Here is a 26,164-nt window from a genome sequence, read left to right on the forward strand (position 1 = left end):
GGTGTAGGAGTATGTGGTGGTGGTGTAGGACTATGTGGTGCAGGTGAACGAGTATGTGGTGCAGGTGTAGGACTATGTGGTGCAGGTGAACGAGTACGTGGCGCAGGTGTAGGACTATGTGGTGCAGGTGAACGAGTATGTGGTGCAGGTGAACGAGTATGTGGCGCAGGTGAACGAGTATGTGGCGCAGGTGTAGGACTATGTGGTGCAGGTGAACGAGTATGTGGCGCAGGTGTAGGACTATGTGGTGTAAGTGAACGAGTAAGTGGCGCAGGTAATGTGGTGCAAGTGAACGGTAAGTGGCGCAGGTGTAGGACTATGTGGTGCAGGTGTAGTATGTGGTGCAGGTGAACGGAGTGTGTGGCGCAGGTGTGGGACTATGTGGTGCAGGTGAACGAGTTTGTGGCGCAGTTGTGGGACTATGTGGTGCAAGTGAACGAGTAAGTGGCGCAGGTGTGGGAGTATGTGGTGCCGGTATGTGGCGCAGGTGTGGGTCTGTGGTGCAGGTGTGACTATGTGGTGCAGGTGAACGAGTAAGTGGCGCAGGTGTAGGAGTATGTGGTGCAGGTATGTGGCGCAGGTGTAGGTCTATGTGGTGCAGGTGTGGGACTATGTGGCGCAGGTGTAGGACTATGTGGAGCAGGTGTAGGACTATGTGGTCCAAGGTTGAGGACATCCAGGCATCTACTCTCACCTCCTCTTATATTCGTGGAAAACTTTCATTGAGAGACCCACACTACCCTCCCCTGTGTGTGTGTGTGTGTGTGTGTGTGTGTGTGTGTGTTATGGTCTCACCCGCGCTAGGAGGTCATGGGTGTTTGGGTGTGTTTATAAGAAGAAATACTGGACCACCTGAAGTTTGCCTCCCCACAACCACCCTCCTCAGCTCATTTCACCTTAAGATTAACGACTCAAACGCTGTTATATTATCGGGGTAGGTTAGCGTTAGGTTAGGTTAGGTTAGGTTAGGTTAGCGTTAGGTTAGGTTAGGTTAGCGTTAGGTTAGGTTAGGTTAGGTTAGGTTAGGATTAAGGTGGTTAATCTTCAGGTTATCCAAAATACTGAAATGTTTGATTATAATGAGGATAGTGATGATGGTGATGATATTTATAACGATGGTGATGGTGATGATGATGGATGATGGTGATTATGATGTTATTGTTGATATCTCTGAGGGATGTGTGATTGTGTGTTACGTTGGCTATTATCTTGTGTAGTTTCAGGCTGGGGACAAACATCTTCACACACAAGGTCGTCGAAAAAAGAATGCCCGGATTTTAATTAGTTAGTGTATAATACCTGGGCATTCTTTTTTTTCCATGCCCCGGTATATATGCTCGGGCATTTAAACTACTAGGAACAGGAGAAGAATCTTAACGATGTAGTGATAATTTGTGAGTGTGTGTGTGTGTGTGAAAGTAGGGAAGGAGGACCAGTATGGTGGAGGAGGAAAAGCAGCTGGTTGGGTCAGAGAGAAGTAGGTTGTGTGGAGGAGGAGGAGGGGGGGACACGAGTAACTGGAGGTAAGAGGAGCAAGAGAAGGAGGTGGATCATGAGGGAAGAGGAATAGGAAGGGGGGGAGGGTGAGGGGGTCGCGGCCCACCTCGACCTTCCAGGGTAACACGGGAGCCACACAACACCCCCAGCCCCACCACCTTGTTACTGCCGCCCCTCACACGCTCTCACTCACTCAGGGGCCGTGAAAGAGAAGAACAAGTTTAATAACACCAAGGAGGAACACTGGAGGACTGTTAGGGTAGTTAGGTCTGTAGTGGGGAGTCCAGAAAGGTTGGTGTGGGCGGCCAATGAGAGAGCGTTCCCTCTGACAGCAAGCGGCCCGCGGCGTGGACGACGACAGGCTGGAAACTGTAGCGTCTGGAAGGGCGACTTTTTGCGTATCGGCCGCGCTGGTGTTTTTATTTCAAGGCGTTAACGAAGGCGAGTGGATCGCGGGCGTGTCGGGCCCGGGGAGCCGCTCATATAAGCAGCCTTAAAACAGACTTCCACTTTTTACAGAGTGATCATTTAACCTTCATGCAGCGCGGTGCTCTGTATCTCTCACTCGCTCGGGTCCCGTGGCTCTTACATATACGCGGCACCGCCTCCTCTTCCTCCTCAACCTGCTGCTGCTGGCTCCTGTACTGCCTCACACCACCCTCATGACACACGCCGACTGACTGGGACGAATCTCACAAAATTCCCATCGTAGAAAACCCCGACTTTGATTTCCCCGACAGGGAAAATCCCCAAAGCGAGAACTTGAAAAAAGTGGGTAAGTTTAATTTTTGTGAAGTCTTAATGACCGGTGCGGTGAAGATTTAGCAGAGGCGCTGTTGATGTTTTCCTAAAGTCTATAAACGGTGGTGCATTTTCCCCCTGTGCCTCACCTTGACCTGATCTGACCTGTCCTGACCTAATTTACGCCTTCTCCACGCCCTGACTCACACCTTCCTCAACCTTGAGCAGCCTTACTTCGTACCTTGACCCACGCCTCCTTAACTACTCAGCCACGTCCCCCTCACCTCTCAATTCACACACTCCTCACGTCTCGACACACAGACTCATCACCTGTCGACCCACGCCCTCCTCACTCCTCGTCCCACACCTGGACCTGCACCTCGACCCCTCCCCCCTCCATCAACCTGAAACCCACCTTGCCTCACACCCTTCCCTCTGCTCCGCCCCACACTTTGTCTTGCCCCCATACCTTCCCCTGCCCCCCCACCTTGCCCTGCCTCACATCTTGCCCTGCCCCATACCTTGCCCTATCTCACGCTTCTCCTCGCCTTGCTCTACTCTACACCTCGCCTTTCCCTCACCTGCCCACACCCCACCCCTTCCCTTGCCCAACGCTTCGCCTTGGCCTGCTCTGACCCACGTCTTGCCTTTCCCCACGCTTCATTTCACACCCTGCCTTCGTATTGCCTTTCTCTGCCCCACTCCTCACCCTGCCCCACTCCTCACCCTGTCCCACGCCTCACCCAGCCCCACGCCTTGCCCTGACCCACGCCTCGCCCTGCCCCACGCCTGCCTGCCTTATACCTGCTCAACACCTCCCTTGCCCCACCCGCGCTCTGTCATGCCCCTCCCGCACCTCCCTGCCCTATATTTCACCCAGTGGCCCTGCTCTAATTCTACCCCGTGTGTCTACTGACTTACTCTGCTACAGCCCATCCCTCCTCTCTCTCTCTCTCTCTCCATCCATCCTTGTTTTATTCCTTTATTTCATTCTTTATTAAGTACTTCCTTCATTTTTCTTGTCTATCCTTCCTCTCTCCCAATCCTGTCTTCCTCTTTCACCTTCTAATTCTTCCTCTTTATCCCTGGCACTCTAGCTCTTGGTTCCTCCTCTTACTCTTGGCACTCCTTCTTACCCTGGCACTCCTCCTTCTGGCACTCCTCCTTACCTGGCACTCCTTCTTACCCCTGGCACTCCTTCTTACCTGGCACCCACTGGCACCCCCTGGCACTCATCACTACTCTTTATATACACACCTGGCCTGGCACTCCTCTCTTATTCCTGGCCTCCTCTCTTACTCCTGGCACTCCTCTCTTACTCCTACTCCTGGCTCTCACTCTTACCCCTGGCACGCCTCTCTTACCCCTGACACTCCTCTCTTACTCCTGGCACGCCTCTCTTACCCCTGACACTCCTCTCTTACCCCTGGCACGCCTCTCTTACCCCTGGCACTCCTCTCTCACCCCTGGCACTCCTCTCTCACCCCTGGCACTCTAGCTCTTTTATTTGTATGTGTCAGCCACCAGAATGACATGGCAGAATTAAGCGTGTTGGCCTCTCTCTCTCTCTCTCTCTCTCTCTCTCTCCTTATGAGTAGATCCTTCTCTTACAGTCCGTGAGAGAGAGAGAGAGAGAGAGAGAGAGAGAGAGAGAGACTGTTGAGTGAACATGATCACAGGAACCTAACCTAACCTAACCTAACCTAACCTAACCCAAGACAGCGTTAAGGTGGGTTAATCTCAAGTGAAATAAACGAGGTTTTCTAATATTCAGGTAATTCCTTGAAGCGGCTCGAAGTGAACCCAGCTGACTGTGGGAGGAGCACCGGCTGTTAACGTCTCGTGGCAGGGGTTGGGATGTATGGACAGTGTCTCTCAAGGTGATATTCCACTGGACAATATCATGTAAAAGAACTTAGTCGTTACATCAGTGAGATTTGTGTGGGTGGGTGGATGTGAAGTTAGGTGTGTGGTGTGGGTGGGTGGATGTGAAGTAGGTGTGTGGTGTAGGTGTGTGGATGTGAAGTAGGTGTGTGGATGTGAAGTAGGTGTGTGGTGTAGGTGTGTGGTGTAGGCGGGTGTGTGGTGTATGCGGGTGGGTGGGTGTGAAGCAGCCCACAACACAACTGGTAGTTCCAGGAACGTGTCCCTCGGGCGGGTGAGAATGATAGATGTGTTGGTCGTAGAGGAGAGACGGAGAGCTCATACGTCAGGCTATATGAGCGCCACTGCAGGCCAAGAACACGGGCGAACGTTCGATCGACTGGCGGTCCCTTTCATTAAAGTATTTGAGTCTTAGTTGACGAGAACACTTCAGACGCCGGCGAAGATAGATATATATAGATAGATAATATAACAGATGGAGTCTTAATGAAGGTGGATTCCGGGCGTCTCATAATTAAGTGGCGGACCATAGGAAAATTAATAACGTTCTCTCTTTTTCTTATTTAGGTGAGGGAATCATATCAAACCAACGACAATGACACACACACACACACACACACACACACACACACACTGTTCTAGTTTCCCGTACATGAATATTTCACTAATTTTCCCTCTAGTGTTAATTTCTCTGTCGTCTTCTTTGGCTTAGGATTTATCAGACACATTGTATATTTATATCAAGCAAATTATTAAGTAACATAAAGTATCATAGCGTCATGAGTTACCATTGGCTGTGTTCTTAACTGTATACCAGCTTCTCGTAAGGTTAATGTTCATTTTGTTGGTTAAGGCTGAACCCAACATGGATGTTGATATAACATATATAATATACAATAAACATTAACCTCACATTTATCTTCTCACCTGTTTGTGTTCGTTAGTATTCTCACCTGTGTTCAATAATTAATATTCCTCATACCTGTATTTTTAACTGTGACCTCACCTGTGTGTGTGTGTATTAATATTGTTACCTGTGTGTCTGTGTTTATCAATATTGTTACCTGTGTGTGTGTTTATCAGTATTATTACCCCTGTGTTTGTGTTTATCACGTCCCTCACCTGTGCCATGATTGACCAGACCCAACACAGTGGATCTGCCGAGTGTTGGCGGCTTCTTGTTCTACAGTTATAATTTAATGTCGGTAAATTCATGCATACTCGGTGTTTATCTCGGCCCATCTGAGATTTTGTGTTGATACAGTCATTCTTGATGCCGGCCACCATCCTTATATTGAGCGGTAATATTAATCATTAGTGATAGCATCAACACCCCGTGATAAGAGTGGACGGCAGGCGCTGGGAAGCAGGGTGGGAGAGGCACTGCTTGTCTAATGGAAGGCATTGGGTGGCAAGATGGTGGAATGAAGGCACTGGGTGGTGGATGGGAGAGACACTGGGTGGTGGATGGGAGAGACACTGGGTGGTGGATGGGAAAGACACTGGGTGGTGGATGGGAGAGACACTGGGTGGTGGATGGGAGAGAGACTGGGTGGTGGATGGGAGAGACACTGGGTGGTGGATGGGAGAGAGACTGGGTGGTGGATGGGAGAGACACTGGGTGGTGGATGGACTGGTGGTGGATGGGAGAGACACTCTGTGGTGGATGGAGAGACACTGCGGTGGATGGAGACACTGCGGTGGATGGAGAGACACTTGGTTAAGGTAGGTTGACCCTATTTTTTTCGCAACAAAAAAGTTGCTCTCTCTCTCTCTCTCTCTCTCTCTCTCTCTCTCTCTCTCTCACACACACCGGTTTAGGGGGCCACGTATACCTCCTTTAAATAGATTAAATCCTTTGGTTATAAGAGAGAGAGAGAGAGAGAGAGAGAGAGAGAGAGAGAGAGAGAGAGTGATTTGAGAGTGAGAGAGTGTGAGAGAAATTGTGAAATAGTGAGAGAGAGAGAGAGAGAGAGGTGTGTGTGTGTGTGTGTGTGTGTGTGTGTGTGTGTGTGTGTGTGTGTGTGTGTGTGTGTGTGTGTGTGTGTGTGTGTGTGTGTGTGTGTGTGTGTGTGTGTGTGTGTGTGTGTGTGTGTGTGTGTGTGTGTGTGTGTGTGTGTGTGTGTGTTTATTCCAGGGGTGAGGGTGGGGGTCAAGCAAGCAGTGAGTGAAAGCACATACACACACACACACACTGGTCAGGAGTGAACAGGGCGGAGCTGAGGTGAAACAATATATTATTAACTATCAACAACTATATATTATAATGATGAATAAGAATCACACCATTACGATAATTACCAAGAGGATAGTTTATATACGTTACGATAGTATATACATTATGAAACGATAACTAAAACATAATTGATGGGGTCTTATATGATGTACAATAATATATACTACATTATTCCCGTCGTAATTATTCAACTCCTAATCTTGTGGTTGATGTGTGTTGCTGTGGTAGGAGATGTATCCTTCTGTGGTACTCCCCTACTCACCCCTCCTTCCTCATCCCCTTCTTCCCCCCCTCCCTTTAACACATCCCAACGTCCCACCACCCCTCCTTCCTCCCCTTCCCCTCCCTTAACACACCGCTCAACCCTACTCTCACCCCTCCTTCTCACCCCTTCTTTCCCTTTAACACTGCTCCTCAACCCTACTCACCCTCCCCCTTCTCCTCCTTTAACACACTCCTCCTCACTCCCTACTCACCCCTCCTTCCTCATTCCTTCTTTCTTCCCCCCTCCTTTAACACACCCCTCTTCACCCCCTCACAGCATCATCCATCTATTTAACTCTTTATCACTAAACAATTTATATATTTTCTCGTGGTTAATTTCCTGTAAGTTATAATTTAGTTTAAGATAACATAATTTTATACTCGGTTGTGAAGTTCCTCGTGAAGGTGAAGGATCAGCTGTTGGTATAAGTGTGTGTTGGCTGGGATGGGTTGGCTTGGTTGGGTTGGCTTGGTTGGGTTGGCTTGGTTGGGCTGGCTTGGTTGGGTTGACTTGGTTGGGTTGGCTTGGTTGTGGTTGGTGAGATGGATTTATTGTTTACCTTTGTTTACCTGGGCTGTTTGTATGATTGTTTGTCTCTCTCTCTCTCTCTCTCTCTCTCTCTCTGCCACCTGTACCTCACATCTGTCTCTCTGTCAGTCTGTTTATCCACCTGTTTATTTATCTGCTTTTCATTTGTAGAATACGTAACCCGTTACCTTGAGAAACCAGAATATTGTCGTGGTGTAGCGAAAATTTCTCCTCTCTCTCTCTCTCTCTCTCTCTCTCTCTCTCTCTCTCTCTCTCGCCTTGTTTATGGGTGTGAGGAGCTCATCTGTTCACCTCAAAGGGTTAAGTAATTATATTTAAAGAATCTGTTTCATATACTGGTTGGCTAATTCACGGTACTTAAGTTAGATATAAGATCGTTCCAAGAGGGGTGGGTTAGAAGAGGGGTGGGGTGTGGTGATATGAGAAGAGGGGGGGGTTGGGGCGAGAGTGGAGTCAGAAGAGGATGGGGCAGGTGGGTCAGAAGAGGGATGGGGCCGAGGTGGGTCAGAAGAGGATGGGGCGAGGTGGGTCAGAAGAGGGGGTGGGTGCAAATAGTGTATATATTTACTGTTATTGTACTCAAGGCGTTCAGGATGTAGGTATGTTTACACGTCATTGTACTCCAAGGATTAGACTGTCGTAAATAAGGGTTCAGGTCATTGTACTCAAGGGGGTAAAGTCATCGTACTCAATGGGGATAAAGCCATCGTATTCAATGGGGGTAAAGTCATCGTACTCAATGGGGATAAAGTCATCGTATTCAATGGGGGTAAAGTCATCGTACTCAATGGGGGTAAAGTCATCGTACTCAATGGGGGTAAAGTCATCGTACTCAATGGGGGTAAAGTCATCGTACTCAATGGGGATAAAGTCATCGTACTCAAGGGGGTAAAGTCATCGTACTCAATGGGGATAAAGTCATCGTACTCAATGGGGGTAAAGTCATCGTACTCAATGGGGATAAAGTCATCGTACTCAAGGGGGTAAAGTCATCGTACTAAAGGGGATAAAGTCATCGTACTCAAGGGGTTAAGTTATCGTACTCAAGGAATTGATTGGTCTTACTCAAAGGGTCAAGTCGTGATCGAAGAGACCTAACTGACTGAGCTAACTGGCAGAGTGAGTGAACGCCTCCTCCTAACTGGCTGAACTAACTGACAGTGTGAGAATGCATCTAACGGACTCACCTAACTGGGAAGACTTAAGGTCGTATCTAACTGGATCGATCACTTAAAAAAAAAAAAAAAAAAAAAAAATGGAATCTAAAAAAAAAAGTGCCGTCTATTTGAAACTGATACCTTTACTTACCTCCCTCATACTTAATTGGCCTCACAGTGTATAGGTGTATTGTTGGAGGAGTCTGGTGAGTAACTAAACACAGGTATATAGGTATATGAGTCACTGTTATGGGAAGGATTTTGGTGCTGAGGGAAAGTGACCTTTTCTCTCACCCTGTAAGTAACTCCTCCCTAGTGGTGGTGTGTGGGGGGGTGGTGGTGGTGATGCATGCTAGTAAGGATGATGATGATGGTTATGATGGTAGTGGTGACGGCTATAGTGATGATCGGCATGATAGTTATGGTGGTAGTGATGATAATGATAACAGGTAATAAGGGTAAATTGGTGGTTATGTTGACCAGGTAGAGAGAGTGTCACTATAACCGTTCTCTTACCTTCCACCTGTTATGATTCACGTCACCTCCCACACGTCTGTCTCTTGGGGGGTGAGGAGGAGGAGAAGGAGGAGGGGGGGGGTGTTTTTGACCTAAGATGACTTTCTAAAACTAAGACAATTTTCTTAAACAGATTTCTTTAGGTGAAATTGACCTCTTGTGTTAAATGATACTAAAAACTAGAAGCGAAATATACTATCAATTTACTTCCTTGGCGAAAAACTCGTTAATCAAGTCACAGGAGATGGAAACCTCTTCATTTAACTCCGATTTCTCGTGTTTATTTAACGATTTAATGTATATTAATTCAATCTTATACATCATAGTGTTTAGTTATATATATTACTTCAATACTGTATAATATCCAATTGTGGATGTGATCAAAGAACGTGTGGATGTTTCTAATTGTTGTCTCTGCCCTTTTGCCTCACTTTCTACACCTGTCTTGCACCACTCTCCTTAATATTATTTCCTCCCTTCCCTTGCGGCTTCTGTGCCTTCTTCAGTCTCTCCCACGAGTGAAGGGGAGCACAGTAGGGTCGTGTAGTTAGTATTCAGTGTAGCTTCTGACATTAATGTGATTTTTTTTTAATATGTTTTTCGATGCGTTCTGTGTGTGTGTGTGTGTGTGTGTGTATGTGTGTGTGTGTGTGTGTATGTGTGTGTGTGTGTGTTTTTGGTGTCAGTGGGTGTTGTGGTGTGTTTGTAGAGTGCTGCAGGTGTGTGGTTTTAAGGTATTGCAGGTGTGTGGTGGAGGTGTGGTTTTTTTCTGGGGTGTTGCAGGTGTGTGGTGGGGGTGTGGCTGTTCTGGGGTGTTTCAGGTGCGTGGTGGAGGCGTGGGTGGGTCTTGTGTTCTCCTGTAGGTGCGTGGTGGAGGCGTGAGCGGGTCTTGTGTTCTCCTGGTCGTTCAACAAGGAGTTAGGTCTTTTGTGCAGGAATCCTTACCCACGACCACACCGTAATTGTGGCCAGCGGAGCGAGGACTGGTCGATGAAGAAGAAGAAAAGAGGTATTAAGATGAAATAACTCACTTTAGGAGACACTGGCTGGCTGCTCTGACACACATCAGGAAAAGGAGGGCAATTAATGGTGACAATTCGACTTGGAGTGGCGAGCTGGTAATCTCTCGTATGCTGTGAGCCATAAAATTATCATACAGGAAGATTATTATATACGTGTTGATGATATTACATATTTTGAGATAACATAACTCACTCTTAAGAGATAATATTAGCTGGATGATAATAGATGAATCACTTGGGTTAGGACTGTGTTAACCCCGGGAGAGGGAGGGGGAGGGGGAGGGGGTTCTTATAGCATTGGACCTATAGTTTCATAATTACAGATATAGTGTATATATATATATATATATATATATATATATATATATATATATATATATAGAAGATATCATTGAATTGCAATATAGATTGTTGATTTTAAAAGGTGAATCGATTTTATTTAACGAGGAAGGGGAAAAGGAGGGGTCTATGCGTGTTGTTGTTGGATTTTTTATATTCATAAGACCATAAAACATCGGGTAGAGTATTAATGAGGCTGGTATATTAATCTAATCAGACCTTGACATCAATGATATGATTAAGACACGAGCGAAAGAGAAATTTTTCATGGTAAATTCGCTCATTTACTCAACACGTACAGTATGTGTGACGGCAGAGTTATACGTAATTTCTGACATTCTGATGTAATTTCCTTTATGGGCGAATGAGAATGTTTTATTCATAAAGTCATCGTAATTGTAACAGGTGGAGGTGTTAAGTGAGTTACACTTATTTTGGGGACATACTGTAAATGTTGTGTATTAGACGGAGTGCTGTAAGGGGGGTTTTGTCCACTGTGTTTTACTGTGGATGGTGATATTTCTTCATTAACTCTTTATATATGTTATGTTCTGATTACTGTCGTTCACTTTCTGTTCCTGTGTCCTCATTTGTGCCTGACCATATTGTGTAGTGTGTACGAGGATGGCCGGCCCTAGGGCCACCCAGGGGTGAATTTGTTTAAGTTTTAAAAGCTATCTCCAACACAACAACCACACCTTAAATTAACAAGTTGCATGACCCAATGTCAAGGAATAGTCCAAGAAAACCGGACAACTCGCCTACTGTACTGGATAACCATTACCCCGGAACACGATCCACAAATCGATTAACATCCAGGTCCCCAATTACTGCTGGGCAAACAGAGGCATATTTTCACCATGCACGGTGATTGAACCCGGGCTCACTCGCTTGTGACCAATAATAATAATAATAATAATAATAATAATAATAATAATAGCAATAAGAGCAATAAGAGCAATAACAATAATATTAATATTAATTACAATAATAATAATAATAATAATAATAATAATAATAATAATAATAATTATAATAGCAATGATAATAATAACAGTAATAATAATAATAGTAATAATAGTTTTAACATAGAATCATTGGGGTAATAACACAGTACTTACACACGGGAATGACCTTTTAACTTTCTCTCGTCCAGTGTCTGACATTAACGAGAAAGTTTGGGGACAGAAATGAAAGGAATTTCCACAAGCTGACAGACTTATCTCACAGGGAGTCTTACTTAATTTTTACCCATAGTGTACGGGCATAAGACTCCTGTAGGGTGAAACATAAACAAGGAGGGTGCAGTAGGTAGGATGACTACAAGAGGTCTGATGGATTTCCTGAACCGTGAAGACTTTAAGGTACAAGTTGAGGATCCTTTAAACTTTACCCACTTTTGACATTGACGGTATACTCTAGTTATTATTATCTACTTTACGACCCTTAATCATTGTTATTTCCCGGACGTACACACATTATAATTCGATTACAATTTGGGTTTTTTCCTTTTTTATTATAATGGTGACTTGCATATTGAATAAAACAACTCGTGATATGAGACGAGAAAAGGCCACGTAGAAAGTTCACATCTGCTCCTCGGAAAGGTGAACTACTTCTGTTGTCAATAAGATGGTTCACATTTCTGAAATTTTCCACCGGCGTAACACAAGGAGGGAAGTTGAGACTCACTGCGTTTTGCGTCACTTTACTGAAATTTTCTCCCGGCGTAACACAGGAAGGGAAGTTGAGACTCTGCGTTTTGCGTCACATTTCTAAAAATTTCCTCCGGCGTAACACAAGGAGGGAAGTTGAGCCTCACTGCGTTTTGCGTCACATTTCTGACATTTTCTCCCGGCGTAACACAAGGAGGGGAAGTTGAGACTGCGTTTTGCGTCACATTTCTGAAAATTTCCTCCGGCGTAATACAGGAAGGGAAGTTGAGACTCACTGCGTTTTGCGTCACTTTACTGAAATTTTCCTTCGGCGTAACACAAGTAAGAGAAGTTGAGTTTGCGCTTTATATTTTCTTACAGAGATGAAGTGATTGATTTTCCTTACAGATTGTATTGTAATTGAGGTGCTTTAATACACTATGATACAACAATCAGTATACACGACTAAATTGATACAGTATGATAGTTATACATCTTTCCTTCCACCGTCTGTACTGTAGTTGAAGTAAGTTACAGCAAGATACAGCGGCATATTTTATTAATACGTAACTTGAGTGTAATGAGGATACAGTGAGACTTGGTGTGTTATTCCACAGTTTGTATAATTACGAGTTGCAGGACAGTAGTTGAGATAGATATTCGATACTTCAGATAATGTACCAATAAAAATACAGTTTATTACACAAATTACATATTATCAGAGTTAATTACTTCAAGGTATATAATTATATAGTTTGGTACACATTATAAGAGGTGATAATTATTAAGAGAGAGAGAGAGAGAGAGATTTTACTGCATTGTCCATATAGTTAGACAGATTACAATACAAATTACATATCTGTGAATCGCTCGATAAGCACGAGGTGATGGTTAAGTAGTACACCCACGGGTCTTAATATACTTATAAACTATACACAATCGGTACACTTAAGAGCCGTGCCACACTTGTATCTCTACACAGATTAAGAAGAAAATACGCAGGTGTAAACAGGTCAATTATTTGTAGCACGAAAATGAACTGTTTATATGTTCAATGGGAGGGTTATAACTGAGGGTAGGAGTGGTGGTGGTGGTAGGATGATGTTAGTGGTAGGTGATGGTGGTGGTGGTGGTAGGAGATGTTAGTGGTAGGTGGTGGTGGTGGTGGTAGGAGATGTTAGTGGTAGGTGATGGTGGTGGTGGTGGTAGGAGATGTTAGTGGTGTGATGGTGGTGGTAGGTGATGTTAGTGGGGAGAGGTGATGGTGTGGTGGTAGATGTTAGTGGGGTGGAAGGTGATGATGATGGTGGTGGTAGTAGGAGATGTTAGTGGTAGGTGGGTGATGGTGGGTGATGTTAGTGGTAGGTGATGGTGGTGGTGGTGGTAGGAGATGTTAGTGGTAGGTGATGGTGGTGGTGGTGGTGGTAGGAGATGTTAGTGGTAGGTGATGGTGATGGTAGGTGATGTTAGTGGTAGGTGATGGTGGTGGTGGTGGTAGGAGATGTTAGTGGTAGGTGATGGTGATGGCAGTGGTAGGTGATGGTGATGGGTGGTGGTAGTGGTGGTACTGGTAGGTGATGCTAGTGGTAGGTGGTGGTGGTGGTGAGGGCGTGGCTACTATACAACATGTTATTCCAGAGTGATTTGACCTCTCGCATACCACCGAGTCTTCACCACCATCATCATCATCATCATCATCATCATCATCATCACCATCACCATCATCATCATCATCGCTGCGGGTCTGGTGAAGGTGGACACAGGTGAGAGAGGGAGATAGGAAAGGTGATTTAATAAAGGTGTGTGTGTGTGTGTGTGTGTGTGTGTGTGTGTGTGTGTGTGTGTGTGTGTGTGTGTGTGTGTGTGTGTGTGTGTGTGTGTGTGTGTGTGTGTGTGTGTGTTTCAAGAGCCACTTCTGTAGCAACACACGGTACAAGCCGCCTGACTCGGCCGGCCGCCTAAATGGGAAAGGTAAACAGGTGAACTATATATATACACACTTATTACGTGTCCGAAAAGTCTCGCCCCGGAGAGTGAACATAAGAATCAACACACTTCACGATACATCCTTATAAAACAAAAACATTATAGGTGTCGTGTATGTTTGTATGTATTTACTGTATTTTATGTATGAATTGAGGAGTATGTTGTATTTCCTTTCATACAGTTAGATAATATGTTGTGTGTTGATGTTGTCTTCGGGTAGAGACTCGGGTATGTGCGTCGGTGAATACCAAGGGGGAGGAGTGCGGCACATCTTGACCTATGCCACCACACGGGGGGCGTCTCACGACTTAGGCCTTATTGGTTGTCTTGGAAAAGCAGGTCAGGTCAAGCTTGGTCACGACACAGGGAAAGGGAGCACGGACGTGAAGGGTAGTAGGACAGGTGGTTTGTGGGGTGTTAGATGTGGTGGTGGGTCGTGTTGGTGGAGGGTCGTGTTGGTGGAGGGTCGTTGTGGTGGAGGGTCGTGGTGGTGGAGAACTCTGGTAAATTAACGTGTTATTAATGGTGGTGGTAATAGTAGTGGAAGAGAGTGATGGTGGTGGAAGAGGGTAATGGTGGTGGTGGAGGAAAAGGGTGATGGTGGTGGAGGAGTAAGATGGTGATGGTGGAGGAAGATGGTAATGGTGGAGGAAGAGGGTGATGGTTGTGGAGGAGTAAGATGGTGATGGTGAAGGAAGAGGGTGATGGTGGTGGAGGAAGAGGGTGATGGTGGTGGAGGAAGAGGGTGATGGTGGAGGAGGAAGAGGTTGGTGGTGGTGGTAGTCATACACCAGGGCAGAGGCTGGCCGGGGAAGGTCGTTCTAGGTGAGAGTCGTGTTAGCTGGACCGGTCAGGTTGTCAGTGTTGGTAGCGGGGGTGGCTCAGCAGGAAGGGGGGAGGGTGGCGGGTGAGGGATGAGGAAAGGAGGGGCGGGGCGGAGTCCTGGTGGGGGCAGGGATGGGGGAGGGAGTCAAGGTTTAAGGGCAGGGGAGAGCAACTGTAACCTTTGGCTGCCATGAGTCAAGTTACGACGCACTTGGTACACATGACCAAGTCAACAGTGTACTGTAGAGGAGCCTTCCATGGCCCCTGGAGTGAAGAGGTTTCAATGCTGATGGTCAACATTCCTGATTAAGGTGGACTGTCGGCGGAGTTATGAGGAGGAGCGACTTAGTTTACGAGGTCGGCGCGTAACGAAGGTGGGGCTGAAGGTGCGACAGGTTGAGGCAAGTATTAGGATACGTCAGGGAGGAGTTAACGTCCCCACCGTCCAGGGGCGACGCTAACAACTACCTCAGCCTCATACCTTTACACACTACCTAGTCAGTGAGTGGGAAATCTGCACTTCAGAGGCAAAAAACACATATTGAAATTCCAATGTAGTTTTAGTGACGCCAAACCTGTTCAACATTTTCGTCTGAAAGGTCAAGGAAGAAAAACTGGCTGCTGGCTGAGCAAACTGGAGCATCCGCGAGACCCGCCTCTACGTCCAGGCGGCGACGGGCGATCTGATGTTTACGTCTCGCCTCCCGGGAAAAAAAAGCCAAAGGGAGTGATAATTATTCGGATTCTCCGGGATTTCATCCCTAATTGGAGATACAATAAGGATTACTTTTGAAAGTCGAGGAATTCCTGCAGGAATAATTGCAATATCGGTGGTCCTTCCTGGGGTGTAGGTGGCTGTTCTCCGTGTGTTGGGGGGAGTGTAGAGCGCAGAGTGGCTCTCAGGTCCAGCCCACACCACACCCACCACATAATGCCACTATGGCTGCCCTTCCCCTCGAAAATCACACCAAGGCTCAACGTCCGAAGGAAACAAGTACTGGCGAGCTGAGATAACTTTCTTTTTTCAGGAGTTTGTTTTTACCCTCACCCCCTGTCTTACTCGGGTCGTGGGTAATATATTTAACGTGCAGCCTCCCCCTCAGCCTGCCGTAGATGGTGTCTCCATCACACCGACATTGCACACACAATTGGCATCCTCACTTGTCACAGCAGCCAACACCAGAAGCTCTCGGTAATGACGCGTGTCTGGGCCTCCGTCTGCTCGCTCTCTGCTCCCGGGACACCAACAATTTCCTAGAAAGATCCACACGTAGATGACTGGCTGGACCACCTGACGTAGGCTACCTGTGTTGAGTACTCCCGTGGCTCTGTTACTTACCCATGACTTTAGTTATCCCAACACCACGCCCTACCTCCACCGCCTACTGTCCACCCTCCACCCATCATTCTCCACCCTCGCCACTCCACCCTTCACTCTCCAGTCTGTCTAGTACCGGAGCTTCCACTTGATACTTTCCTCCAGTGTTTTTAAACAAACCTTCTCCATTTTCTGCACCACCCATCCTCCCACCCATATTTGTGCCACTTACCTTCCCTTCCACCCACTAGCCGCTGTACTGCCACCCACCCGCCGTTGTGCCACCCTCCATCAACCAGCCCACCCCTGCCCTTATCCCAAAACCACCTGTTGTGCCACCCACCCCCACCATCACACACACCACTTCTCGCACCACCACAACACTACCCTCACCACCCACCACTACCCTCACCACCACTACTACCCTCACTACTACCCTACCCTCATCACCACCTCCACCACTACCCTCACCACTCACCTCCACCACTACCCTACCACTACCACCACCACCACCACCACCTCACCACCCACCACCTCCCTCACCACCACCTCCATCCCCCTCCCCACCACCACCCTCTCCCCCACCACCACCACCTTCACCACCCACCACCACCCTCCCCCTCACTCCTCCTCCCCCACTACCACTACCCTCACCACCCACCACCGCCCTCCCCCCACCACCCACCCCCACCCTCCCCCCCACCCTCCCCTCACCAACCCACTCACCCCCACCACCCACCTCCACCACCTCCCCACCACTCCCCTCCACCACCACCACCACTCCCCCCACCACCACCCACCACCACCCCTCCCACACCTCCTCACTACCACCCCCACCCACCCTCCCTACTCCCACCACCCACCCCCACCACCCTCACCACCCACCACCACCTCCCCACCACACCACCACACCCTCCCCCACTACCACCACCCCACCACCCACCACTACCCACCACCCACCTCCATCCCTACCCTCCCACCACTACCCCCCTCAGTAACCACTACCCACCACCACCACCACCCTCCCCCACCACCCTCCTACCACTACCCCACCACCCACCCCTCACCACCCACCACCACCCCCCACCACACCCTCCCCCACCACACTCCCTCACTACCACTACCTCACCACCCACCACTACCCTCACCACCCACCTCCATCCCTACCTCCCACCACCCCCCTCACCATTCACCACCACCACCCTCCCCTCACTACCCACCCCTCAGGCTTCACTCGAGGGCGGTGGTAGATCACACCGGGTCCTACCATTTTTCAAAGCTGTAACCTCGACCTCTGATCTGTTGACCCCAAGTTTGAACGTTGAAGATCTTTTCGTCCTTGAGTTTACGCTACATATCTCGAGTTACGTACATGTCCTTAGTTACGTACGGAGTTACGTATGTTCGTGGTCCGGTACTCAGTTACGTACGGTCCTTAGTTACCGGTCCGAGTTACGTACTTAGGTTGTCCTTAGTTACGTACGGTCCCTTACGTTCACGTACGGTCCTTAGTTACGTACGGTCCTTAGTTACGTACGGTCCTTAGTTACGTACGGTCCTTAGTTACGTACGGTCCTTAGTTACGTACGGTCCTTAGTTACGTACGGTCCTTAGTTACGTACGGTCCTCAGTTACGTACGGTCCTTAGTTTCGTACGGTCCTTAGTTTCGTACGGTCCTTAGGTACGTACGGTCCTTACTGTAGTTACGGACATAAGAGAGGTAAGACTACACTGCCCGCCGTACAGTACTTACACGGCACCACCAACCTAACTCGTTAAAAGACATTAAATAGGAGTAAAAATTCCGCCTCAAGATTAGGCACTTCAGGTTATTTCCTATTAACACTAACCACCTTATTGCTAACCTAACCTAACCTAACCTAACCTAACCCTAACCTAACCCTAACCTAACCTAACCCTAACCTAAACCCCCCCCCCCCAGGTAACAGGGTTAGGATGTTCAGTCAGTCATCAGGTGAAAAACAAAACAATTCAGAATGCAAAACTAACTTCAGGGAGAGAATTAGAAAGTTGTGTATAATGCCTGAGGCGGGGACGGTCGTGTATACTATAGGCCTATCACCTGCCAGCCAGCCACGACTTCTAGCTGCCTCTCTGATTGCTTGTTTGCTTTATATACCTTGTTGTCTCCCTGCTTGATATTATATCCGTCCGTCTGTGTGTGTGTCTTTCTGTCCATGCGTTACTCACTCGTCACCCTTCATCCCTTCCTCGTCACCATATGGAGCACCAATCGTCTGTTTGCCTGTGTGCTTGACCTCTTTGTCTTCATACCTACGCTGCTCTCCTGCCTCACCCAGTTAACTCTTTGTAACTACAGATAGAAAGGGTTGTTGACCAGCGCCCTACACCAAGCAAGCAATTATGACGGGCCAGCTGATTACAGGGATTTTGAGAGGATTAGACACCCCCAGCTAATTTCATCTGATGATTAGATTACCTAACCTAACATTAGCCGAAATTAACCTAACCTAACCTAACCTAACACAACACCAGGTAGCGTTAGGGTGTTTAATCATCAGGTGAAAATATACCAAATCAACAGGTGATACTGCAACTTTTTTTCGTTTACTATTACGACCTCCCAGCTCCCTCCTTCCCCTGCCGCCCCACCCCCCCCGACCTAATAGGCCCCGAACGTCCCCTAACCCCCGAGGACCTGTGCCCATTAGTCAACGTTGAGGCAGGTTTTCCTCCGCCACCCCGCCCGATTTTGTGGCATTTCTTTTGGCAAACTCGCGGCTCCTCTACAGCCCCTCCTTCGTGTAGGTGTCCTCCTCCTCCCCCTCCTTCCACCCCCTCCCCTCTCCACCCCCCCCTCCCTCCACCCCTCCTTCCTTCCACTCCCTCCTCCACCCCCCTCCTTCTCCCTCCACCCTCCTCCCTCCCTCCTCCCTTCCTCCACACCACACCTCCTTCCTTCTCCACCCTCTTCCACCCTCTCCTCTTCCACCCTCCCCCTCTCTTCCACCCCCCTCCTCCATCTCTCCACCCCCCTCTCCCCTCCACCCCCTCCTCCTCTCCTCCACCCTCCTTCCCTCCTCCCCTCCTCCCCTCCTCCATCCTCCTCTCCTCCACCACCCCCTCCCTCCTCCCTCTCCACCCCATCTCCTCCTCCTCCTTCACTTTCTCCTCCCCCCCTCCCTCGCCTTCCTCTTCTCCTTTGTTTATCCATTTCTGTCACAACTCTGCTCTATCTCCCGTTCTTCTCCTTAGTATTAGTATCTCTTATACCTCTCACTCCTCACGCGGCCAAAACCATCTTAACGTCCATACCCTTTCACCAGTTCTTCCTGACGCGGCCGCAGTATAGTAATTTCTCCTTCCGTTTCACAATCTTCTCTACTTTCCTTCTTATAATTACCTTACACACACAATGTCTTAAGGTATTATTGTATTTACAGTTTAATTAATGGTATATATACTCGCATAAAGACTTGGGTGAACTATGTTTTATAATTATGGTAACTTGAAGAGCGAGCTGTATTAGGTACGTATATCATCGTTATTATTAATCATTGTCATCATTATCTCCACCACCACCATCATCATCACCACTATCCCCACCACCACCACCCACCCCACCATTATCTCCACCACCATTATCTCCACCATTATCTCCGCCACCACCACCATTATCTCCGCCACCACCACCACTATCCCCACCACCACCACCATCACCACCACACACGACCTTCACGTGTACTATATTAACAGCACTCATCATCACACTCAGGAAGGCAACACACCAGCAAGGTACTTACTGGGTGACGTCTTCTCTGATACACTACATCATCATTAACCTTTAACACGTGTACTGCTCATATCTCTCTCTCTCTCTCTCTCTCTCTCTCTCTCTCTCAAGTGGTAGTGACTAAAAAGAAAGCAAAAGCAGAAAGGAAGAGCAGACAGAGGGCATTTTAAAAGGCGGTGGGTGTACACGATGTCTTCATCTTCACCCTCACCCCTCACCTCTCCCTTCCCCCTCCCCTCTCACCTTCCCCTCACCTCTCGGTTAACTCTTGAAGTATTGTGTCCATCATGCAACACCAGCCAGTTAGTTCCCTCCTCAAGACGGACCTGTTAGGGGAAGATAGACACAAGGAGTGAGAGGGATGAAGACGTCGTGTGTGTGTGTGTGTGTGTGTGTGTGTGTGTGTGTGTGTGTGTGTGTGTGTGTGTGTGTGTGTGTGTGTGTGTGTAGAGTTTTGTCCGTTCACTCTTGCTGGCGTCTACATCAGTTTCTCTTCAAGCAGGAGAGAGAGAGAGAGAGAGAGAGAGAGAGAGAGAGAGAGAGAGAGAGAGAGAGAGAGAGAGAGAGAGAGAGGGAGAAACAGGATTGGTCAGCAGATTGTATATTGGTGTGGGAAAGAGAGCAAGCAGAGATGGTGTGTGTGTGTGTGTGTGTGTCTCTCTCTCTGTCTGTGCCCTGTGTGTGTGTGTGTGTGTGTGTCTTCTGTCTAGCCTGTGTGTGTGTGTGTGTGTGTCTCTCTGTGTGTGTGTGTGTGTCTGTCTGTCTAGTATAAAATCTCTTCACCCGTCCCGCCCCTCAAGCAGACACCAAAAGACAATGGAGAAGGAGAACTCGCAAGCAGAAAAAAAGCAGAACAGAAGGAGAGTGTAAGAGCAGACTATTGTGGTGTATATATGCCGCCATCCGTCCTGCGCTGGAAGCAATCTCACCATCAGCAGACAAGTTTACTGAGGCAGAAACAAGAAGTCTAAGCTAAACAGGGTTGAACAGCAGAAAGCAGAACAGACGAGCAGGTAATGTGTTGGAGGCTGTCTGCAGGACTGACAGGAGGCTGCTGGAGGCTGTCTGCGGTATACTGACTGGAGGCTGCTGGAGGCTGTCTGCGGTACTGACACGAGCCTGCTGGAGGCTGTCTGTGGTACTGACTGGAGGCTGTCTGCAGTACTGACACGAGGCTGCTGAAGGCTGTCTGCGGTACTGACACGAGGCTGCTGGAGGCTGTCTGCGGTATACTGACTGGAGGTTGCAGGAGGCTGTCTGCGGTACTGACACGAGGCTGCAGGAGGCTGTCTGCAGTACTGACACGGGGCTGCTGGGGACTGTCTGAGCCAGGTACTGACACAGAGGCTGCTGGAGGCTGTCTGTGGCACTGACACAGACTGCAGGAGGCTGTCTGCAGGCTGCACTGACATGCTGCTGGGGAGCTGTCTGTGAGTACTGACACAGAGCTGCTGGAGAGCTGTCTGCAGTATGCTGACTGGAGGCTGCTGGAGGTTGTCTGCAGTATACTGACTGGGGCTGTCTGCGGTATACTGACACAGGGTGCTGGAGGCTGTCTGCAGTATACTGACACGAGGGTGCTGAAGAGGCTGTCTGCAGTACTGACACGAGAGACTGCTGGAGGCTGTCTGCAATATGCTGACTGGAGGCTGCTGGGCCGTCTGCAGTACTCACATGAGGCTGCTGGAGCTGTCTGCGAGGTACTGCCACATGAGGCTGCTGGAGGCTGTCTGCAGAGTACTGACACAGGGCTGCTGGAGGCGCTGTCCTGCAATACTAGCACAGGGCTGTTGGTGGCTGTCTGCGATATACTGACTGGAGGCTGCTGGGGGTTGTCTGCAGTATACTGACTGGAAGCCTGCTGGAGGCTGTCTGCAGTATACTGACTGGAAATGCTGGAGGCTGTCTGCTGCGAGTACTGACACAGGCACAAGAGGCTGTCTGCGAGTACTGACACAGGAGCTGCTGGAGGCTGTCTGTGGTACTGACTGGAGGCTGTCTGCAGTACTGACACGAGGCTGCTGAAGGCTGTCTGCGGTACTGACACGAGGCTGCTGGAGGCTGTCTGCGGTACTGACACGAGGCTGCTGGAGGCTGTCTGCGATACTGATAACAATAGATAAAAAGCTACGCAGGTAATTGTAACAGACAATCAAGTAACAAGTAAGCAGGTAGCAAAGTAACAGGTAACAGATATACAGGTAGCTAAGTATCAGGTAAACAACAGGTAACCAGGTAACAGCAGATAATTACTGGACATAGCGTGACTGAAAAACTGCAAAATCATAAAAAAAAAATCGTGTTTGTAATTTTATCTCCAACTTAAAATAAATCGCCGAACGTTAATTTTCTTCACCAGTTTTAAGATCAAAACATTTGCCAGGCATTGATTTGTTCGCTAAATGGAAAAATGGTCGATCGTTTTATTTCCTCGCTAAATGAAAATAAATTACCAACGTGTTTTTCGCTATTTTAAAGCAAAACTCTACAGTACATATATATTTTTTTTGGGCCAAATGTTTAATTTTTCGCCATTTGTAAAACATAGCCAAATGTTTATTCTTTCGTCATTTTTTTTATATCGTCAGATTTTCAACATTTCGTTAAATAATTAAAAAAAATCAAACAAATAATCTTGCGGCAATTGAAAAAAAATCGCCAAAAAATTTAGTGTTATTTGCCAAGTTAGAAAAATTCGCCAAACTTGAATTTTTCACCTACTTAAAAAAAAAATAAAATAAAAACTCGCCAATGCTTTAGTGTTTCGCCAACTTAAAAAATATCACCAAATGTTTAATGCTTCGCCAAACGAATCGCCAAACGTTGATTTTTTCGCCAAGTTAAAAACAAGAGCAACATGAAATAGCAATAATGGCGGGGGGGCAACTGAGGCGTCACTGGTATTCCTTCATCACAGTTCTTGATCACTATCTCGAGCTGTTCACTACGTCAGCCAACAAGTTTCCTCACACACACGAGACCAGTGCTAGTAGGTTGAAGCAGGAGGGAAGTAGCAGGTTTGAAGGGTGTGGTGGGGGGGAGAGTGGGGTATGTGTGTGTGGGGGGGGGGAGAGGGGTGTGTGTGTGGGGGGGTGGAGAGAGGGGTGTGTGTGTGTGGGGGGTGGGGTGTGTGTGTGTGTGTGGGGAGAGGGGGTGTGTGTGTGGGGGGGAGGGGGTGTGTGTGTGGGGGGGGTGGAGAGAGGGGGGTGTGTGTGGGGGGGAGGGGACTGTGTGTGTGGGGGGAGAGGGGGTGTGTGTGTGTGGGGGGAGAGAGAGGGGTGTGTGTGTGGGGTGGAGAGGTGTGTGTGTGTGTGTGGGGGGGGGTGTGTGTGGGGGGAGAGGGGGGTGTGTGTGTGGGGGAGAGGGGTGTGTGTGTGTGGGGAGAAAGGGATGTGTGTGTGGGGGGAGAAGACATAAGAACATAAGAAAATAAAGAGTCTGCAATAGGCCGGTTGGCCTGTGCATGGCAGCTCCTGTCAAGAGTTACTACCACTCTCTATCATCCATGAATCTATCCAGCCTCCCTTTGAAACTTTCCAGCGTTCCAGCACTTACTACAAGGTTGCTAAGCTTGTTCCACTCGTCCACCACCCTATTTGTAAACCAGTTCCTTCCTATCTCCCTCCTAAACCTAAACTTATCCAACTTGAATCCGTTGTTCCGAGTCCTATCCTGCTCGGATATTATAAGAACTTTATCTATATCACCTTTATTGATTCCTTTCACCCACTTAAATACTTCTATCATATCTCCCCGCACTCTTCGTCTTTCTAGGGAATGCAAGTTAGTTTCTTTAACCTATCCTGATATGGAAGGTTTCTAAGTCCCGGAATCATTTTCGTCATTCTTCGCTGCACCGACTCTAGTGAATTGATATCCATTCTATAATAAGGGCACCAGAACTGAACCGCATAATCGAGGTGCGGCCTGACTAGCGCAAGATATAGTTGCAATAAGACCTCAGCACTCTTATTACTTACACTTCAAGATATAAAACTCAATATCTAGATATAAAACCCAATTTCTAGATATAAAACCCAACACTGTATAATACTGTATAATAACATGGGGGGGGGCGGGTAACAATACAAAAGTATGGTTGGCAGGGCGTGAACAATCTGGTTAACTACGAGTTGTTGATAACCTTGACAGTGGTTTTGTGTGTGTGTTTCAGTAGGTGGAACGACTTAATTTATTAGCTAGCTGGTGAACTTGTTTTGTGGTAGGGGAGGTTTTTGTTGTAAGGGAAAGCTGATGGACAAGTATGGTGGTGGTGTGGTGTAGGGGAGGGCGGTGGTGGTGTGTAGGGGAGGGTGGTGTTGGTGTGTAGGGAGGTGGTGTTGGTGTAGGGAGGGCGTGGTGGTGTGTAGGGGAGGTGGTGTTGGTGTGTAGGGAGGGTGTGGGTGGTGTGTAGGGGAGGGCGGTGGTGGGTGTGGGGAGGGGTGTTGGCGTGTGGGGAGGGCAGTGTTGGCGTGTAGGGGAGGGCGGTGTTGGCGTGTAGGGGAGGGCGGTGGTGGCGGTAGGGGAGGGCGGTGTTGGCGTGTAGGGAGGCAGTGTTGGCGTGTGGGGAGGGCGGTGGTGGTGCGTGTAGGGAGGGTGGTGTTGGCGTGTAGGGGAGGGCGGTGGTGGCGTGTGGGGAGGGCGGTGGTGGCGTGTAGGGAGGAGTGGTGTTGGCGTGTAGGGAGGGCGTGGTGGCGTGTGGGGAGCGGTGGTGGCGTGTGGGGAGGAGCGGTGGTGGCGTGTGGGGAGGGCAGTGGTGGGTGTAGGGAGGCGGTGTTGGCGTGTGGGGAGGGCGTGGTGGTGTAGGGAGGTGGTGGCGTGTAGGGGAGGGCAGTGGTGGCGTGTAGGGGAGGGTGGTGGTGTGTGGGGGAGGGGTGGTGTTGGCGTGTAGGGGAGGGCGGTGGTGGTGTGTAGGGAGGTGTTGGTGTGTAGGGGAGGGGGTGTGGTGTGTAGGGGGAGGTGGTGGTGTGTGGGGGAGGGCAGTGGTGGTGTGTAGGGAGGGCAGTGGTGGTGTGTGGGGGAGGGGTGGGTTGGCGTGTGGGGAGGGGCGTGGTGGTGTGTGGGGGAGGTGGTGTTGGTGTGGGGAGACGGTGGTGGTGTGTAGGGGAGGTGGTGTTGGTGTGTGGGAGGGTGGTGGTTGGGGAGGGCGGGGTGGAGGGGCGGTGGTGTGGTGTGTGGGGAGGGCGGTGGTGGGTGTAGGGGAGGGCAGTGGTGGCGTGTGGGGAGGGCGGTGTTGGCGTGTGGGGGGGGAGCGGTGGTGGTGTGTAGGGGGTGGTGTTGGTGTGTAGGGGAGGGCGGTGGTGGTGTGTAGGGAGGGGTGTGGTGTGTAGGGAGGGCAGTGTTGGTGTGTGGGAGGGTGGTGGTGGTGTGTAGGGGAGGGTGGTGTTGGTGTGTAGGGGAGGGCGGTGTTGGCGTGTAGGGGAGGGCAGTGGTGGCGTGTAGGGGAGGGTGGTGTTGGCGTGTAGAGGAGGGCGGTGGTGGTGTGTAGGGGAGGGGTGGTGTGGGTGTGTAGGGGAGGGCAGTGGTGGGTGTAGGGGAGGGGGGTGTGGTGGTGTGTAGGGGAGGGCGGTGTTGGGTGTGGGGAGGGCAGTGTTGGGTATGGGGAGGGTGGTGTTGGCGTGTAGGGGAGGGCAGTGGTGGTGTGTAGGGGAGGTGGTGTTGGTGTGTGGGGAGGGCAGTGTTGGCGTGTGGGGAGAGGTGGTGGTGTGGGAGCGGTGGTGGGTGTAGGGAGGGCAGTGTTGGCGTGTAGGGGAGGGCGGTGTTGGCGTGTAGGGGAGACGGTGGTGGCGTGTAGGGGGAGGTGGTGTTGGCGTGTGGGGAGGGGCGGTGGTGGTGTGGGGGGAGGGTGGTGTTGGCGTGTGGGGAGGGCGGTGGTGGTGTGTGGGGAGGGTGGTGGTGGCGTGTAGGGGGGAGGGGCGGTGGTGGTGTGTGGGGAGGGTGGTGTTGGTGTGTAGGGGAGGGGCAGTGTTGGCGTGGGGAGGTGGTGTTGGTGTGTGGGAGGGTGGTGTGTGGCGTGTAGGGGAGGGCAGTGGTGGTGTAGGGAGACGGTGTTGGCGTGTGGAGGAGGGCGGTGTTGGCGTGTGGGGAGGGGTGGTGGTGTGTAGGGGAGGTGGTGTTGGGTGTGGGGAGGGAGGCGGTGGTGGTGTGTGGGGAGGGCGGTGGTGGTGTGTAGGGGAGGGTGGTGTTGGCGTGTAGGGAGAGCGGTGGTGGTGTGTGGGGAGGGTGGTGTTGGTGTGTGGGGGAGGGTGGTGTTGGTGTGTAGGGGAGGGCGGTGGTGGGTGTGTGGGGGGAGGTGGTGTTGGCGTGTGGGGAGACGGTGGTGGTGTGTGGGGAGGGTGGTGTTGGGTGTGTGGGGAGCGGTGGTGGTGGTGTGTAGGGGGAGGGTGGTGTTGGCGTGT

At 49.5% G+C, this 26,164-nt stretch overlaps 1 protein-coding gene across 1 annotated transcript in view; it reads right to left on the reverse strand.

Annotated features, from left to right (window-relative positions):
* Positions 1-26,164, reverse strand: part of LOC121872780 (endochitinase A-like) — a 42,670-nt gene that overhangs the window by 15,085 nt on the left and 1,421 nt on the right. Inside the window, exons 2-3 of the mRNA XM_042375837.1 lie at positions 20,812-21,872; positions 20,021-20,092 (exon numbers count right to left, since the gene is read on the reverse strand). Of these exons, the coding sequence (XP_042231771.1) occupies positions 20,021-20,092; positions 20,812-21,872 (1,133 nt within the window). The remainder of the gene's footprint in view (positions 1-20,020; positions 20,093-20,811; positions 21,873-26,164) is intronic.

The sequence above is a fragment of the Homarus americanus genome, unplaced genomic scaffold, assembly GCF_018991925.1.
Source record: "Homarus americanus isolate GMGI-L3 unplaced genomic scaffold, GMGI_Hamer_2.0 scaffold39155, whole genome shotgun sequence".
Classification (NCBI taxonomy): domain Eukaryota; kingdom Metazoa; phylum Arthropoda; class Malacostraca; order Decapoda; family Nephropidae; genus Homarus; species Homarus americanus.